The sequence below is a fragment of the Nansenia antarctica genome (genome assembly GCF_963989245.1).
Source record: "Nansenia antarctica genome assembly, chromosome: 4".
In the NCBI taxonomy this organism is placed as follows: Eukaryota; Metazoa; Chordata; class Actinopteri; order Argentiniformes; family Microstomatidae; genus Nansenia; species Nansenia antarctica.
The window spans coordinates 67,494,260-67,513,924 of NC_137689.1; the positions used below are offsets into that span (position 1 = coordinate 67,494,260).

General features: G+C 43.3%; 1 protein-coding gene across 1 annotated transcript in view; it reads right to left on the reverse strand.

Annotated features, from left to right (window-relative positions):
• The window catches only part of dcc (DCC netrin 1 receptor), a gene marked incomplete at both ends in the record, with an annotated part of 204,317 nt that overhangs the window by 33,962 nt on the left and 150,690 nt on the right, over positions 1 to 19,665 (reverse strand). The window contains 8 exons of the mRNA XM_080528242.1: positions 740 to 934; positions 2,492 to 2,599; positions 3,903 to 4,041; positions 4,947 to 5,119; positions 8,051 to 8,146; positions 13,110 to 13,304; positions 14,350 to 14,460; positions 15,661 to 15,802. Coding sequence (XP_080384368.1) covers positions 740 to 934; positions 2,492 to 2,599; positions 3,903 to 4,041; positions 4,947 to 5,119; positions 8,051 to 8,146; positions 13,110 to 13,304; positions 14,350 to 14,460; positions 15,661 to 15,802 — 1,159 coding nt within the window. The remainder of the gene's footprint in view (positions 1 to 739; positions 935 to 2,491; positions 2,600 to 3,902; positions 4,042 to 4,946; positions 5,120 to 8,050; positions 8,147 to 13,109; positions 13,305 to 14,349; positions 14,461 to 15,660; positions 15,803 to 19,665) is intronic.

The window sequence follows — 19,665 nt, forward strand, 5'->3', positions numbered from 1 at the left end:
CATTTAATTTCATTTCAGCCCTAAAAATAGCTCTAAAGAATGCAAAACTGATTTCTCGTTTTAAATTTTTGACTTCCGTTTTACCATTTTTCAAGTGCTGAACAGCAACACAGCATATCAAACACACACTTATCTGGAAAAATGTGATGAATGCAGTCGGAGTGAAAATGTGAAGACCACTTCGAAAACAGCCTAGCATTGGACAAATTAACTAGCTAAACAAGCCCCAGAGGATTCACTGCCACCTCACAGTTCACTTCAACAGATGCTAAATAGCATGTTAATTGATGTACTCCTGTTGGACTTGTGAGACTTAGCATTAGCTCGTTTCCCTTGACCTACAATGATGAAGACAAACGACACAGACGCTGCAGGGACATAAACCACTCAACCTCACTAAATCACCATGGGCAGCCATTTTGGAAGGCCTATTCCACACACAATACAAGCCAGAGTGAGTGCAAGTGCGTGACTGCTACTACAACTTATTTCAGAATTATTTTCCCGAGGACTCAACACCCCATTTTCCCCAAGAGATGCAACTCTTGGAGTGTGCACATTGATTTCTGTTTTTCATTCATCTATAGTACACAGACAGCATATGCTAGTCGTATGAAATGAGTATCTCAGAATTGCCAGAGGCGAGTTGGAGAACCAGGGGAACTGGCAAGACTGCGTGAGAAGGATGGGGGAGGTGTGGGTGAGGGGGGGATTACTCATATTGGTACGGTAGACCCACCTTTGGAGGTCCTGAACTGGATGGGATCGGAAAGAGGCCCCACCCCCTTGGCGTTCTTGGCCTGGATACGGAAGTAGTAGACGGTGTCCAGGTTGAGATCCATGACCTGGTGGGTGAGCCGGTCGCCGCTGATGGTCTCCATCACCCAGTCGTCGATAGGCATGTTCTTATCCAGCGTGTAGTACAGGATGTAGCCTGAGGCGGTTAGGGGGGGTGACAGAGAGGAGAATGATGAGGATGGATGGTATAGGTTGGATCACGGTCACCTGATGGAATGAGGAATGGAAAAGTATCCAATGGGCTCCATCACCCACATGTTTGATACCATTCCTCAAACACACGTCCATTCCTTGCATTAGAACGACCCCGTTGTCTGTCCATTCTGTTTCACTCCATGTATCAGTCTGATCTTTCTCCTCACTGTTTGAGTTTAAGTGTGTGGTGCAAAAGTAATTAGCGATTGGGTCATCTTTCAAACAATACAAAACACCCACATTGTTTTACATGTATCTCTGTACACCCTCATTCTGTGTGGGGCTCACAGTAACCCAGGCAACACAAAGTGACCGTTTCCTTCGGTGAAAATAATGTTTTTCTTCATTCTTTTGGAAGGGCGGACATAATATTCGACATATGTTTTGTCTAACATATTCAAGAGGCTTTCTAAAAGGAATTGTGAGGGCCGCAGCTCTTTGTAGCTCTTTGCAGCTCTTTGCAGCTCTTTGCAGCTCTTTTGCAGTGATGTGTGGGTTCTTCTAAGCATTTCTCACCAGATCTTGGGCCATTCTATCTGAACATTTTCTTGGTCTTCCAGATCTTGCCTTGACTTCAATTGTTCCATTTATTTCCCATTTTCTGATGATGTTTCTGACAGTGGAAATGGGTAGTTTGAAACATTGCAAGAGTTTTTTGTAGCCTTCTCCTTGATGGTGGAAGTGAACTATCTTGATTCTGACATTCTTGGACAACTGTTTAGAGGAACCCATGGTTTTTAACACCAGACACAACAGTCTGATACTTTAGAAGGCATGGAGTTACTTCAGAATATATAGTTAAATCATGGAATTATATTCACCTGACTCATTGAAGCCCTAACGAGTAAATCACCTTGGTCTGGGCCTTAGTAATCATCTTCTCAAAAGGTAACAAAGAATAATCCAAAAGGGTTCCCAAACTTTTTCACAGGGTCCTTTTCCTTTTTTTTCAATATAAAAACTCAGAAAAAGAAAAAGAAGACTTGCCTTGACACGAAAACAATGTATAAAGTAAGAAAATAGAGCTAAATTCCATTGTAGAAAGAAAAATGTTCCTCATGGACAATAATAATAATAATAATAATAATAATAATAATAATCTTTGATTTATATAGTGCCTTTCAAGGAACCCAAGGACGCTTTACAAATTTACAGGAAGACAGTAAGAAAGACAAAAACAAAAAACACAGAGACAACGGCAAATAGTTAAACTCGGTGATTCACAGTGGCCAAGGTGATTCACAGTGCCCAGGGCCCAGAGGTGATCAGCTATTTGTACAACAATGTCTTTTAAAGGTGTGTGCGCCTAATGTTTACAGATTTCCAGCCCTGGCATTGGACATTGGGGTCCCAGGGGTTAGACCAGATATTTCTTCCCACACTGTTGATTGTGGCTGAAAGGGGATGAGGACGATGACAGTATCCAGCGTCTCAGTTACAGTGTTCAGGGCACATACTTCAGGTACAGGGGAGGTTCGGCAGCGGTATTTTGTCTTACCCATGATGCGCCCATTGGCCTCCATAGGAGGCTGCCAGCTGATGAGGATGGCCCGTGGCCGGCCCTCGCGGCTGATCACCGTCAGGTCCTTGGGGGCCGAGCTGGGTGCTGTCAATCAAAGACGGAGGGAAACAGCAGGCGTCAGATCTCCGCCACCAACACACTTAATTCCAGCATTATAACACACACACACACACACACACACACACACACACACGCTGCTCATTTTAATTAATCCTGGTATTACTCTAAGCTTTAATTAAGCCTGAGGCTCAACAGAGGCCAGACAAAAGAGGACTTGCTGAAAACATGTGGCTGGAGCTGAAATAATGTCGTTTATGAACTGGTTTCCTGAGGGCATAGCTGAGCACATGTTAAGAAATTAGCCATATTTACAGCATTCTATTCATAGAATTGAAGTATGCTTAATCAATATGAAACACACAGCGAAAAGTCTGTTTTTGTAAATAGTACCACATGAATTCCAATTCATAACTCTTTGATGTTAATCAAGCACAGATTGAAGCCTACTTTCTCTGTTTCTGGTAAGTTTCATATGTTTACCATTCATTTCTGTGTGAGAATATCGCTAATCACTAATGTCGTCCAAACAAACACGCTAGCACGCCAGCCTCGCTAATTGTAACTGATTACCTGTGCCGGACCAAAGGTCAGTGTTTATTTAACCATGTGCACATTCCCTCATAATGAACGCTGGCGACATAGAGCTGATTATATTCTCCTGGAAATGATCCCCGAACACCACGTCTGCTCATTAGCATTAGCATGTTTTCTTAATTAGGAGACAAGGTCGGAAGTCTTATAGCACCAGCCAACAAGAAAGGAACAACGATTCCTGTAAACAATCTTGGAGATCTAAAGGCTAAAACACTGGGGAGATTGGGAAGAGCCCACAATTGAATGTCAATATACTGTGTATATATATATAACGCATTGGGTGATTTAATGCATATATTTCAGAGTGTACACTGACTGTGTCATAAAGATTATTTGCTGGCCGTGAGTGCAGCAAATATTTAATCACTTCCCATACAACAACACAAAACATTTCTGATGGTTTCAGACCTCAAGGGTATTGTCTAATGTCAATATGAGTCAACTTGTTCCACACCATCTGTTGTGTGTATTCAGCTATATGCCTCATCCCCAAATGAATAGAACATGTAGATCTATGCATAATAACATCTGGAAATGATACAGGTTTTAGGCATATAACTAAATTCACACAACAGATGGCATGGGGACATGGACTCAAATATCGACATCAGCCCACCTTCATGGTGTGAAAACTTCTGACAAATGATGATATTTTAGTGTGATGTCCCTTTTACGGCCGCATGGTTATTTGTCATGGGGAACTGAACCAATCAGAGACTATGGGTACACCCACCTGCTTCGTAGGTGGTGGCATGAGCCGTCATACTCCACGTGCTGGACTTGCGACCTTTGGTTACCATGACGGCAAATTCGTACATGGTGTTAGGCTTGAGGCCTGTGACGGTGTGGCTAAGGGCGGTTGTGTCTGCGGACTGATTCAGAGAAGAAAAAAACAAAAACAGTTAACATCAGAAGCTATCCTGTCAGAGAGAGTTCTATCCTGTCAGAGAGAGTTCTATCCTGTCAGAGAGAGTTCTATCCTGTCAGAGAGAGTGCCAGAATGTACTGTACAAAAACTGCTTTTTTTTAATGAGCAAACTGTTTCTCATGACAAAACACTATAGTGGGGGGTTTCATCACTTACGCAACACGTAAATCAGCAGTTGAATTGAATATGTTCCCTTTAATATGTAATAGTCTTATAGACTATGAAGTGTGTGTTATTGTGTGTGTGTGTGTTCCACCATTAAAAAAAATAGTTCCTTCTTCTAGCACTGTGACTGCCAATGGCCCCTGATCCTAGCATAAATTACTTTTTCTTGTGATGACTGACGGATAGACTGATAGATATTCACTTACTTAGACAAATGTATGTATTTGTTGGATAAAGGCGTCTGCTAAATGCCGTCTGCTAAATGTAATGTAAATCAACAGGTTTCCAAATATGAGATGCAAATACGCTTAACCCTGGCAGACAGATGCTGTGTCATGTCACTGTTCGCTTCTCATACAAGTTGATCTTATGGTTTCTAAAAGTTAAGTTATAACGTTTATTTTCAAAACATTTGTGAATCATAAACAATGTTTCGCCCAACGTCATCTTCATCCGGTTAAATCATGTTAGGCTACACATGGGCAGCTACTCCACCCCACCCCCTAACACCCTACATTACTGTACCTGAACCTGAATCTTCCTTTCTCTAGCGCTGTGACTGCTGATTGCACTTGTTCTTATCGATGGTTTTACTTACGATGAGTGATGTATAGGTCACTCACTCACTTACTTAGACCAATGTATTTATTGTACAAAATAACGTACCCATCCTTCTAACCTTACCTTGAACTTGCCACTAGTGGAATAGCTGGTCTTCCACTTGACCGAGTAGTAACGGACCTCAGTGGTCTTCTGGTTCTTGGACATGGAGTTATCGGCCCAATTGACCCTCACTGAGTCAGGGGACAGCGCCACCGCCTGAACACCTACTGGAGGGATCATGGGAGTGGACGTATCTGGGATGGGAGTAGGGAATTTATCAAACAAATGGAACAGGTCGTCGTCTGATGGGTCAATGGGGTCTGGATTTGCACACACACACACACACACACACACACACACACACACACACACACACACACACACACCACATAGACACATGCACGCACAGACATACACCACACACACACACACACACACACACACACACACACACACACATGGAAAATGTTATATCATGCAAAATAACATGAACATGCAACCAACCGTGGAAGAATCATGCAGTAAGGAAAATGTGAGTGAGAAAAAGATGAAGCAGGAAGTGACAAAGGAATAGAGAAAAGAGAAGAGAGAAGAGAGAAGAAGACATACAGTGAGGAGAAAGCCATTACTCTAGACATGATAGAGCAGTGCTGCTACCGCTAACAAGGGTGCTACCAGCCAGCATCAACTACCAGTTAAAACTACAGCCACACCTAGGAAGAACACAGGAAACTGGTTGTTAATGACAATCGCTAATTGGCATCTAAACCGAGTTGTCACTTGAAGTAAAGCCAATAGGTACAGTATGATGCATTATTATGTTGTCATATTGTTACATACTGTACATACTGTACATATTGTTACATGTCATTTTAGTTTGTTGAAAAATGCTTTGTAGAAAGACATACTCTGAGCTGATTATGAAATATATGGGGACTCAAACATGCTTACAACGAGTAATAATGCATCATATATTAGTTTAAGTAAAACGGCACCTAATAAAAATACATTTGTACATTTACACAGCTGAATCCCAGGGGAGGACAGGTAGACAGACAGAAACAGATTGAGCATTCAGGTGAAATTTCATTCTGACACATAAAATGAATGTGTGCGTGTTCTTAACAGCGACGTATTTTGTCGAGCTAGGAAAAAAGATGAATGGGACCCTGGGTAATACTCCTGGGTAATAGCCTGATGTCTATCGCATCATTGGTCAAATATCAGCGGTGCGCATTAGAATACTGATGAAAACCTAAGACACAAGCAGACAGCAATACCCAATACATCTTGTTGGATGGCAGTTATGTGAAAAACTTTGTTCTCTCCATTGTCATCGCTAAATTAGTAGCTAGATGGTGAGATGGGTGGGGGGGGGGGGGGGGGGGGGGGTGTTCGGGGTGAGTGGGTGGGGGGGAGGGTGAATGGGAGGGTGGATCGTTGGATGGGTGGGTGGGTGAGCTATCCATTTCTCTCCACACCCCTGCTCCTCAGACACAGAAGATTAAATGGTGGAAGTGGTGGATGGATGGGAATATATTCCCCCGCAGTGTTTATTGGCATGGCTTTAACAAGCCGTTTTAATGCGGCTCGTAAAGATGTGGGCTGGCATTAAATGATGAATATCTCTCAGCGGCAGCGCCGGGGCCGACGCGGGGCCCTGGATCTCCGTCAAGCTCCGTTATGTGAGAGCATGCTAGAGGCCAGATCAGAATGTTAAACGTTAGAATGTGCTGCAGTGTGCTACTGCTTGTGACCTTGCAAGGGAGGGAGCATGGCCGCGTAGTCGAGCGGTTGTTCTTCAACTCTCTTCAAAGTCCTGGAGTGGAGGGTGGGAAGGGCGTTAGGGTTGCACTTTCTTATGTTCTAGCCAAGCCCCAGTAGATGGAAGTGTGTGTGTATGTGTGCGCGTCCATGTCTCAGCACGTCATCTAATCTTTCGGTTGATCGGTTCAACCTGGATTGAAGAAATGCTGAAGTAGTACTGTAGTGAATACCACAAACGCTATATTACTCTTACATCTCAAACAACTACGCTATCTAAGGTTGAAAAATCGAAATCGAAACGCATACGTGAATTGTGCCTATAGCCTTGTGGCTATCATACTGATGATAACAACATAGGAAGCAACAGCACCACCTTGGATGCATGTGAAATAAACCTACGGTATTAAAGTGGCACAGAGCCTCCTGTGTGAACATCAAGGGCACGCAAAGTTCACTGGTAGGGCTGCCAGCAAGGTGCTCTGATTTCCTTCTGAGGTGCGCAACGCTGTGATCAGCTCTCTCTGAGGAGGGTGTGTGAGTGTCTGTACTGTATGGCAGCACTCCTTCATCCTCTGAGTTCCTCCCTTTCTGAGACCTACCGTACTTCTCTGGGAGGGATTCAATCAAAGGCGATGTGTGTCGGGAGACCATGTGAGACACGCCATGCCTTTGACACAGGTACCACTACAACTACTGTCTCCTCCTGTTCTGTCACTTTCATTGATGTTTTTTTTCGAAATCATCACATGCTTGACATAAAGCATCCTTTTCATGAGGCTACAAAGGATAATCTCCTCTACCTGTATATACCTGATCTATATACTGTACCTGTACACCTGTTCACAAGGGACGAGCTAGAGGATGTGGAGAGGGTCGCTACTAGCGTGCTACTGCTAATTCACCGCTGTTTAAAAAAAACTAAAACGACAGGAATGATCAATGGTCATGATATGTGATGATTTGATGACGTTCCTCAAACAGTCATGACGAGGGTATACGTAGGGTTGGATTTGAATTATCAATCATTAATTAGATACAAACTTGTTGGGAGATACATATATGCTATATATAACTACACTAAACTCTACAATCACAACAAGGGTGACAGTAGAGCCACAAGTCTACAGTAGCTAGTGACATACCTATATGCAAGTGACATATAATTGGGGCGGCTGTGGCTCAGGAGGTAGAGCCGGTGTCTAATGATCGCAAGGTCGGCGGTTCGCCGGTTCAATCCCCGGCTGGCCACGTGTCGAGGTGTCCTTGGGCAAGACACTGAACCCCAAATTGCCCAATGATCGGGCCGGCACCTTGCATAGTACCTTGCCGCCATTGGTGTGTGTGTGTGTGAATGGGTGAAAGAGTGTGTAAAGCGCTTTGGAATAACGCGCTGTATAAGTGCAGACCATTTTACATACCTGTGATGGACCTGGTAACAGCGCTCTCGTACAGAGGCACCCCCTCGCCCGCGTTGTTGAAGGCCTTCAGAGAGATCACATAGTGGGAGCTGGGCTCTGTGGTAGAAATATCCAGAAAACTTCTATTAGAGACAATAACACCGGTAAAAGTATTTATTACAGACACCGAAAGTGAAAAAAGCGGAGAAAAACAACTCAACTGAATGCAAGAGGTCAACTGAATGGAAGCTTTAAGTGCGAGTTCAATAAGGTTGTTCAGGAACATAAACTAACAGGAACATAAAGGAACATAAAGGAACACTAATCATATATTAGATTATCTGTACAGTATAGTATAGTGGATAGTGTACATAGCCTTTATTTACGTAACCAGCTCCTTTCCCTTCTTGTTTTTTGAGTTTTTTCTTCTTCTTTCCTAGCACCAGGGGAGCCCCCCCTCCCAAATTTCGTTGTTTGGTACCTGTACTATATCAATGACAATAAAGACCATTCATTCATTCATTCATTCAATAACACGGTACTCTAAATACACCACAAGGTGAAGAGGGAACGTCCAGAAACCCTTCATACTCCAATGAGTACATACTGTACAGTAAATGACTCTCTTTTTCTGAATGCGGACAGCTGCTATTCAGTTCCTTTACGAGCCTTTTTATGCTTTCTGGCTCTATTCATCTCCTCTCTACCCGCCATTGTTGAACGAAACAACATGACATCCCTGGAGCTCCCTCTCCAGTGGTCGGCTCCTAGTGTCATTTATATTCTTTTACATTTATTCTACTTTATAGTGTACATGTCCCATACCCACTTCACAGCCTCATTGCCCCATGGTCTCGCACAGCCTACATAATTTATTGTTCTTATTGTTTGCTATTCTCTTTTAAATATATATATATATTTTAATGTCCTATGTACCAACCTCACAGAGTCAATTTCTTGTATATGCAAATATACTTTAAGATAAATAAAAGGTTAATATGCTGATGCTCAGCAACAGTCACAAAACGTCCTTTTTTAAGTTGTTCTAGTTCCCCAGACAAACATCAACCTCTATGCTGGGACGCACTCATCCAGGGGAGGCTGGTGGAGGTAGAAATCGGAGGACGGGCTCATTGTAAAGCATGGGATGGAATGAGGAATACAGTTTCTCATTCCATGCGGAATGGTATCAAATTACAGTATGTGTTTGATTCCATTTTCTCATTCCATTCCATGCGTTACAATGAGCCATCCATTCTACCTATACTGGACTGACTCGTCTCAAAGTCACGGAAAGAGGAGAAATACTATAAATTACACATCTTTAGCTACAGCTACTGTCTACTGCATAAAGTCTAAAGAGACTCTTTAGGAAGGTAAAAAGAAATGGAGAAAAAAAAGTCCCATCCATCATTGATACTGTATTTCTCTCTTCTTTTGTGGGAATAAGGATCTTCTTGTCGATAATGATGTTATGAATCAATCTATAGAGGATAGTCGTGATCATAGTACAAAAAGATTTGGACAGTCCTTTATTCCAGCTGCACTCCGACTCTACAACCAGGCCCTGCAGGGTGGGGGAGACCTGGAGCTGAGAGGCCGTTAAGACTGCTACTTGGACTATACATGCACTTGAGCACTTTATCTTGCACTGTTTACTTATTGAGCCTGCACTGTTTTATTTATTTATTTATTGAATGTTTTCTGTCTGCCCTACTAAGCTGTTTGACAACAACATTTCCCCATTGGGGACAATAAAGGTTTTCATCATCATCATCTTAAATGCATTGTGGCATCTCTGGATAGATCAGGTGTGCAGCAATCACGAAGTGACAAGTATATTCAAAACACGGGTCGTAATGATCACTCAGGTTTATTAAACAGAAGGAACTGCATACGGAATGAACGTCTTCTGGCATCTGAGATCAGCATTTAGACAATCACACAACGGCCAAGGATGGTTTAAACACTCATGGTATCACAGTTGTTACATCGTAATAATCAACACATCAGCCAGCCCTGGCGCCTCGGCTCACGCAAGACACCCAATGTCGGTGCCCCTGGGAGTCAGATAAGGTCTGCCCGAATGCCAGCCTGTCTGCCAGGTGCAGAGGCCATCTTCTCTAAACATGACAGACAATAGTAGAACAGTGTGATCCTGAACTGACACACAGATTACATTATAAGAAATACCACTAAGATCTAACAATAGCCGTGTCATATCTATATTCCTATTTCTATACTAGAAGTGTGCGGGTCCACTTCCCCTGGCCTCCTCCAGAATTTGAGCCCAGCCAATAAGCACTGAGCAGCAGCAGGGTGGAATATTGTGCAGGGAGAGGAGCCTCCAAGCGGACTGAGCTTGATTGATTGCCCTATCGACAGTCCAGGCCCGTCCAGAGGTTCCTGTCAATCTTAATTGGATTTCCTTTCGGAACGGCAGGAAATACCTTCCTGATTTAAAGGCTTGTTTTAGCCAGATGATGTTCAATAATATTGAAACCATGGCAACCGGTGGACTTGGTTTTAAATATTGATGGGAGTGTTTGTCAGGCCAGGTGTAAAGACACGATAAGTCTGACATAAGTTAAATGGGAGCTGCAGCAGCAAGGGAGAGATAAGAATAGCGTACAGTACCAATGTTTACAGAAGACAAAAGTATCCTACTTTTTTCTTTTTCTGTTTAATTTGTATCTGTGCCCCTCTGAAGAACTCTGATGAGGTTTGTTGCTCTGATGATCTGCTGCTTGCCAAACTCAGATAGGAACAAGGATTGCTTAGCCAACACATTTGAGCACATGCTGCGCCTGAGATGTTTTCCTCGGAAATAACACACACATTCATAAATGATAACATAAATAATATATTTTGTGTACACACGTAGGTGTCTACATTGTACGTACACACATAAGAGTGTAACATTTTTCATTATGTATCCATTATCAAGTGAGGAGGCTTCCGATGAATATTAAAACCCTCCAATTTGTTATTGTCTCCTTTCTCATGCAAATTGCAAGTCCTTTTTTAAAATGAAATTTCCACTTCAAGCGTTTTCTTATTACATTCCCTTAAATAATGGATTCTAATTAAACGCTGTTTATAAAACAGAATTAATTAGTATTATTGAAATATATGGATGTTATGTCAATAGCAAGGAAGTTTGACGACAACTTGTTTTTGTGTAGATGATTCATGTTGATGTCCGTATTAAAATAATTCCTATGAACAATGGTCTAAAAACTGTTAGAAAGAAAAGAATCCGCTCTCAACAGTACACACACAGTAATCTTTCAATTCCTTCGTTTGTTGTTTCTTACATCTCTCTCTTGTCCTCTTGTGATGTTATAGCGCTCTTAACTGCACTATGTGGACCTTGATCTGGAGAAGCGCTATATTTATAGGCTACAATTCATAGCTGTTATTGTCATTATTATTCCCATACTGACATGGTCAGCAGTGACTTAAGGTTGCTGGGCAGCAGGAAACAGACAGACAAACAGAGACAGACAGACAGACAAAGACAGACAGACAAAGACAGACAGACACAGAGATCGACAGACAAACAGACATAGAGACAGACAGACACAGAGATAGACAGACAGACAGACAGACAGAGACACAGAGAGAGAGAGCGAGAGAGAGAGAGAGAGAGAGAGAGAGAGAGAGAGAGAGAGAGAGAGAGAGAGAGAGAGAGAGAGAGAGAGAGAAAGAGAGTGACAGAGAGAGAGAGCCAGCAGAAAGCCAGTCTGAAAAGCAGGCAGACAGACAGACAGAAACAGACAGACAGGCACACAGACAAAGAGACTAACGTACAGACACACAGTTATGTCCTATACAGCTGTTCAGATGTGGAAAGCTATTGGCTCCATCCCCAGTCTTAAGTCCTGTCTTTGGTCTAATCCATGTTGCCGTAGAGAGATAGATTACAGTACATGACCCATACATGACCCCTTTGTGGGTCACAAAGACACAAAGACACACACACACACACACACACACACACACACACACACACACACACACACACACACACACACACACACACACACACACACACACACACACACACACACACACACACACACACACACACACACACACACACACACACACACACACACACACACCAAGCAGTAGAGGTCTGCACAGGCCTGAAATCCTTACTGTGCCAGAAGCCTATCTTGATTCTTGCTGACACTCTCACTTTTTTAGTGTCGGAACGCTATGTGTGTCTGCGTCAAACAGCCCGGCCCGAACCCTATCTATGCCAAATAAAATCGTCCCGAGCCCGGCCCTAATCTGTTCATGGCTTGCAGACCTCTACCAAGCAGGTTGTTAGATACTGCAAAGGCAGTCAGGTACTACTGTAAACAAAATGCAGTGTCAGGCAGCAGCGAATAGCTGCGCAACAGTTTAAAAGTCCCAGTTACCATCTAATCTGTCAAAACTACCCTCAGTTTTAGAGCTATAATCTGCATCCCAAGGAGAATATATGTGGATCAATCCCAACTAATCCTTTCTAAGCGCTACTGCTATTAGCTCATTCATGGCGTTTCTCTCAGCTGGTCTCCATAATGATCTAACGGCTGCAATTTATTACGCAGAATTTCTCTCTACAGTGCTCCTACAACTCTGATTTTATTAGGGCATAGAGCGCATTTAATCATATCATGTGATAGAACGACGGGAATTTGATATGCCTATTTCGGAAATGAGCCAACATCCACTACTGCTACCTCTCACTAGACAGGTGTTGACATATTGACCACGAAACCCTCCCACGAGGAGCCCTCAGACACACACGAGGGGAAAACGGTTGCCGCTCTAAACTGCCCGGTTATTGAATCAGAGGGTTCATCCATCACTGTACTGTAGTCCTCAGAGGGTCTCCACTAGAGCAGTGGGCTGCTTTGTACCGTAACTACGCTAAAACATGTGAAAAGGAGGCAGTGAAATTCATTCTGTCCTTTAAATACTCTGTACGATTCAAGGTTCTGTGGAGATTTGTTCTGTCAGTCGCTTTTTATCAAAGGCCAAGGGCAGTTCATCGTTAAAGGTTGAGAGTAGAGGAAGAACTCACCTAGATTTTCAATGGAGAAGTAGCGCTGCTTGCTGTCCACCCGGACCGTCTCAGCGTATGGGCTTCCCACGCCATAGCCGATGATGTAGCCCCGTACCAGGATGTTGGGGTTGAGGGGCGGGGTCCAGCTCATGATGATGCTGTTGGGCAGCGGGCGGACGTGGAGCGAGCTTGGCTGGTTGGGAACCTGGCTCTCTGTTAAAATGAACCATCCATGTGAGCTTCAGTAAAGGACTTTTACACACTACATGGTCAACCTAATGTACTGTGCTGGCGGGGATATTTTCTTCGCTTAACATTGTCCTTTCCATTAGGCTACTGTTAAAGCAACTATGGTAGGTGCATAACCAGACCAGCACAGTACAATACACCTCAGCTTGGCTCAGTTCTACTGTACACAAGAAACAAAATGGAAGCTTCAGTGACATCGCTAACGTGCTAAACCTGTGAACAAAGGAATGCTAATCAGATGTGACAGTTCATGCCTTACGAAAATGTGTTTAGCCTATCCTCTGGTGGTGGGGCGTGGGGGGTTAATATCGGTTTATTGAGTGATAATCCATTAGAATTGCATTACGTCCTGTGTCATCCCCTAAATGCATCTCCCCCTTGATTGATTCCTTTCCTTATCTCGCTGATTCCTTTACAGCATCACCTTTTTAAAACATCCCTCCCTAATTGCCCGGCTGCCACAGCTTGTTTCCGTCATGCATGCTATGTATAATTTACATGAAGCACAACTGCTTTTAAGTTTGAAGCACAGTGCAGTGGCCTTGCTGTAACTAGCAATGATGTCCTCTCACAGTTAGCAGACTGCCAGTCAATTCCAGCATGACCCTAGTGGACAGCAAGCAATTTTGCATACTGTATTCACAATGAACTTTGTCCCCCCACCCACCCCATCTCTCTCTCTGACTCTCTTTCTCTCTCTCTCTCTCTCTCTCTCTCTAGCTGTCTCTCACTCTCTCTATTCCCACCTGACTGCCACATTAGCATAGACCGAGAGGATGCACAAGGAACGTTGAACGCTTGTATGATACTCGGTCTGTAAAAACTGTATGTAAATACCCTCGGCCTCACCAGTATAAATATTTAACTAGCTCGCTCACACAGAGGCTATGGACATGTTTGGATGGGAGATCCCAGGCAGCCTGCGGGGATAGGACAGGACGGCAGCATGCTAGAGGAGAACACAGACACGTACGAAGAGGCAGACGCGTAAAATGGGTTTTACTCTCACCGTCAAGGTCATTCTCGGGTGTCTCGGCTGTGTACCACTCGCTGGCTGGTCCTGTGCCATTTGCCGTCATGGCTGCCACCTGAAAGCTGTACTGGCTGCCTTTCTCTAGGCCTGAATAGGGAGAAGGACATAATCAAACATCTGTTAGAGATACAACGCACCGCACACGGCTCCCTTTGAGCACCTGGTAGAGATGTGTATAAATGACAGCAGAGAAATTATGATAGGCAAAACAGCCTTTTCAAAGCATAGTGCAGTCAAATCTATATATCGAGTGGCCTTTCGGGTTATCGAATCCATTAGTCATTAAAAGGCTTCATACAGGCCTATGATAAATTATATCTGTATGCTTTAAGTGTTATGCATATTATCATCATAAAACATATGCTACCCTGCAGAAAACCCTCTGCATCAGCTGTTTATTGCTGCACAGTGTCCCTTCTTATATGGTAGGTCTCTCCCTCTATTTGAACCGGCAACACGTTTTTGTGTGTGTCTACTGTAGTCGTCTATTCCTCCCTCCATTACTGGGAGGGAATCATCAGGAGGGGACTTCGTCTCGACAGATGATTGTACATTTCCCGGACTCTATTTATATTAAGAGACAAAAACAGGAATTATTTGCGCCGACAGCTAGCCCAGATGGGCCTGAGGAGGAGCGTATTGGATTAGCAGAGCACACATGCATGCCTTTGTGAAATGAATTCCTCACGGGGGAAGGATCGAGATATTAATCACCACGGAAATAATGAAAAGGAATATCATTTTCATTCGAATTCAGAATTGAAAATAATACCTTATGGCATTATAAATGAACACCTACTGTATTGCTGTTGTGTGGCCCATCACCCCCCCGCCTCCCCCCTTAAAAAACCCCGGGGGGCAAATAGATCCCATCTCGTCTGTTTCAGTCTTCTGTCACAAATTGAACTGTGTATTTTCTGACAATATGAGGTTGAATATACTGTTAAGACAATGTGTTTTAGAAGGTTGATTCAGTAACCCTTTCACAACTTGTTGTGAATAATGTAATGCCAAATAGGCTTTAAATCATTGAACAAACTATCAAATATTTATAGAAAAGAAAATGCTAAGCCACAAAGGTATCAAAACATTCCTATACATGTGGGTATCAAGAGAAAACAAATGCAATATTTCTAGTGTTTAGAGATTATGTATGTATTATCTGGGTGTTGAATTATTCACGTTATTGTCCTGCAAATCCTGCCAATCATATTCCATAATGTCCAAAGGATTAATTGTAATCCGGACTGGGATAGAGATTCTGTTCTCTGGTGCTGAGGGGCTCACCTGTGAACAGGTACCAAAAGTTGTTAGGCTCGATGGCCTCCTGGTCACCGCGGCGACCCGTCTTCCTGTGGCGGATCTTGTACCCTGTGATGAAGCCGTTCTGGGTATTTGGTGGCGGTGGTTGCCAGCTGACTTTAATACTCTGAAACACAGAAAACACCCAAAACGGTCACACTTTTGCAACTTCTATGAAGTTTAATAATGAAGTGTTCTTAAGCCCTTCATGACACCTACTTGTATGCCTTATAAATCATTCATACGCACATTCATACAGTACTACATTGAGGGTGTTATAAGAGGTCCTGACATGTAGCACTTTGTCAAATGTATCATCTTTGGCCATGACATTTATGCACTCATAAATGATTTATAAAGCCTTTATGTATGTCTCATGTACCTTATGTACATGTACTGGATACACATGTTTATGGATACGAAAAGGAGAGTGTACCGTATGATATCAGTGATTTAACATGAATACACTACAAGGTAGATAAGTGGCCGCAGAGAGAAAGTGGATATCTGAGTTGTTGCACCATTACAGCACATCAAAGTGGTAAAGCATAGTCGAGTTAACATGTTTTACTGGTCTTTGTACAGATGGATCTGCCTGAGGTCTAAAAGAGGCTTTTCACTGTGATAACACATCAGGATAAGAGGGGCAGATTCATGTGTAATATTCTTTTGGTGGTTTTGGGCAACACTATAATATTGAGTAGCTATTGAGTATTGAGTGCATGTGTAGTAATGCTACAATATCTCAAGTAACAATGTAATTCTTACAGATTGTTACATTCATATTTACTAATTACTTCATATTTGCATAGATATTGAGTTGAACAGTTGAGTAGTTTCTGCTTTACGGGACAGGTTTTGAGAAAGCTAATGTGAAGTGTTACTAATTATTTTGATTTTCTTGATGAATATTTTGAGATATTGTGTGAGGCTAGCAAGAGTGTTAATTCCATGCAGACTCAGATGAATTTTGCAACCCCAAACCAAATTACCAAACCACTAAGCAATGTTAAATATCGCAAAAGAGATTACAGAGAAACAACATTTTCATTATCTCTCGGAACAGCACCGAACTTGACAAAAAGCAATTAGGGATTATACTAGCTCCATAATGGTGGTTGAGGGTGCTCCTTGGAGCGATGTTTTTTTTTGATAATTCCTGTCAGACTTCACCTACCAAACACATCTTCCTCTGTAAATACTATTTGGAAAAAGTGACACTATTGATTTGTATACACCTGTCTATCTGCACAGGAAAGGTTCTATACTCTAGCATGAAGGGCAGGCAAATAGCTACGTTGCTATTCAGACGATAATATGATATTACAATTCTAATCATATCTTACCCCCCACAATTGGACATGGATTTCTCTAATCATGCAAAGTGATGGCATTTCGTGCCCTGGAGAAGACAACCGCACGCTAATTGATTTTACACGGCCCTTCACAAACCCAGTCATGCAGAACCGTCTTTTAATTTCTCCCAAAGATCAACTCCAAAACAAACATACTGACACCTTCCCTCTCGCCAGGGTTAAAAAAAGATAGAGAGAGAGAGAGAAAAAAAAAAGAAAAAAAAGATACGATCTAAATCTGTCAAAACAAAGTCTTGTCATTGGTCTTTCTCAACTGCCGACACAGGCGGAGGTCTATTAATTAACCTTTGAGAAGCCTGAGAGCAATAAGACACTGTTGGCTCTGCTCAGCCTCGAGGCTGGGAGACGCAGGAACGCTATCATATGACTGTCACATTGACTCAATAACGGGTCCAGCTCATGCCAGCTGCCTCGTGTGCAAGGGAGGCCAGCCTTACCATCTGCAGGGGGAAGTGTGAGCCTGTTAACATGCAAATAAACCAATTAAAATTCACACAACACCGCTGCCAATGCGTCGAGTCCAGCCTGATTTATCTGCGCCTCCTCTATGTAGCTGGGGCTTTCATTTCCTGTGTGTAGCGGTGTGAGAATGGTGGGCTACAATGGCGGAGCTGCTTTCTATGAGCTTACAGGCCCACTTGCAAAACTTGCATCTTGGTACAAGACTCCCTGCCGAAATCTGACCCCGTCCCAGTTCTCTAGCTAGAGTCCACTCCCTGAAGTATGGACCTGTTTACTTCCCCATCTAGACCTAAATAGAATGATCTTGTAGTTGGGGATGGTTTCAAGCCGGTGCCTACACCCTGTCCTGTGAACAAGGGCACACTTCAGGTGTGAAGGTAAAGAAATTGGACACAGCACCTTAGCTAAACTGTCTCTGTCTGTGTCTGGAGTGAAAGCAAACATGTTACTCCAGCTTGGGTCTGCCGCCCACCACAAGGGTCTTACAGAACCCCCCCTACCCCCACCCTCACCCCCTCCTTTCCGTCACTCGAATCAGGCTAACTACGTTTAAATATTCAACGAGTGTCACACAGGCGTGCATACAGAGGAATTCATTAACATTTACTGGCACCTGTTCCTGGTTTTTGCCCATAATCTTAATTGATTACAACAGGCTTGATTGCAGCGGAGGGAGATGAGCAGTAGGCCTATTTGGAAGCCCCCGGAGTACGGACTGGCGTCACGCTAGCGATTAAGACAGAAGCCGTAAGTGTCATTTGGCCTGGTTGCTGTAGCGCTAATTATTCCACTAAGAATAGGAGGAAAATGTGCAACAGAACAAGGTCAGGCTATTCCATATTGGCACAAGGCCTGTAGAGAGAGAGAGAGAGAGAGAGAGAGAGAGAGAGAGAGAGAGAGAGAGAGAGAGAGAGAGAGAGAGAGGGACTGCAGGCAAACAAGCCATTAAATTCATTAATTTTGCATTTATACAGGTGCATGAGTATTATGCTATGTGTGTTCGCTACCATTCCGTTTGACGTCAAAATACTGAGTGTCTGATTCCATTAATAATACCATAGTCACATTTAATGCAGGGTTTTTGAGGTTCTGCCATGGACACATACACATCGAACTCAGACAAAACTGAAGGCATCTACAGTAGCTGTGAGGGGACTTGACCTGAGCGATCCCAACAATCCTCAAAACTTTCAATTTCAACTACTGGCTAGAGGAATGTTTGCAGTGCAGCTGTGAATGCTGCAATGCAGGTCTGATTTGTCTGAGACCTTAGTATCCATACTTTGTTTATATGTATCTTGACTGTGCAGGTTGGTTACCCCCCAGAGACAATCCACTCTATTAATCCTTTTAGTATTCAAATCCAGTTGACCTTGCAAATTGCAGGGCTACAAAAAGCCATGCACCCCCCCACCCTTTAAGCCTCAAACATGAGAAGTATTTTTCACTCAAGCTGTGATGTAAGGGTTCATCTCAGACGATTATGAACAGATCTGAACTGGTGATGATTTAATAAGGAGTCTGCTCTTGTTCTTGTCTACCAATTATAGTTTTGCTACCTCCTGTTTAGAGGACTCATGTTCACTATCTCCACTCCAATCAATGTTGTCATATTTCTATGGGCTGTTCCATGCATGCATAAAAAGAAGGCACACAACAAAATAACATAACAAATAAACTAACCCATTAATAATAATAAAAAAAACTAACACAAAACAATAATTGCGCTGGGGCTTAGGGCAACACCTCTTTTGAGGATTCATTCAATTTGGGGTTGGCCTATGCTTCGGTACTGGAAGACCAACAATGGAGACAGTGAAGGGTTTAGGGAATTCGCTCACCTAGGAAACACGCATGCTCACACACACACACACACACGCACGCACGCACGCACGCACGCACGCAAGCAAGCACGCACGCACTCACGGACACACACACACACACACACACACACACACACACACAAACACACCTACCCCTGCTGCCACCTGTGTTGACGGCCATGCTAGACACCACTGACAGCCAATCGCACCCCTGCTCCCCACGGACCTGGCTGTCACTTTCAGGTTGCCCTGCACAGTCGCCCCGCTGTTTACACCTTCAGAAGATTTATATGGCTGGGTGGTTCCTTTGTCACAGAACTGTCCAAGAA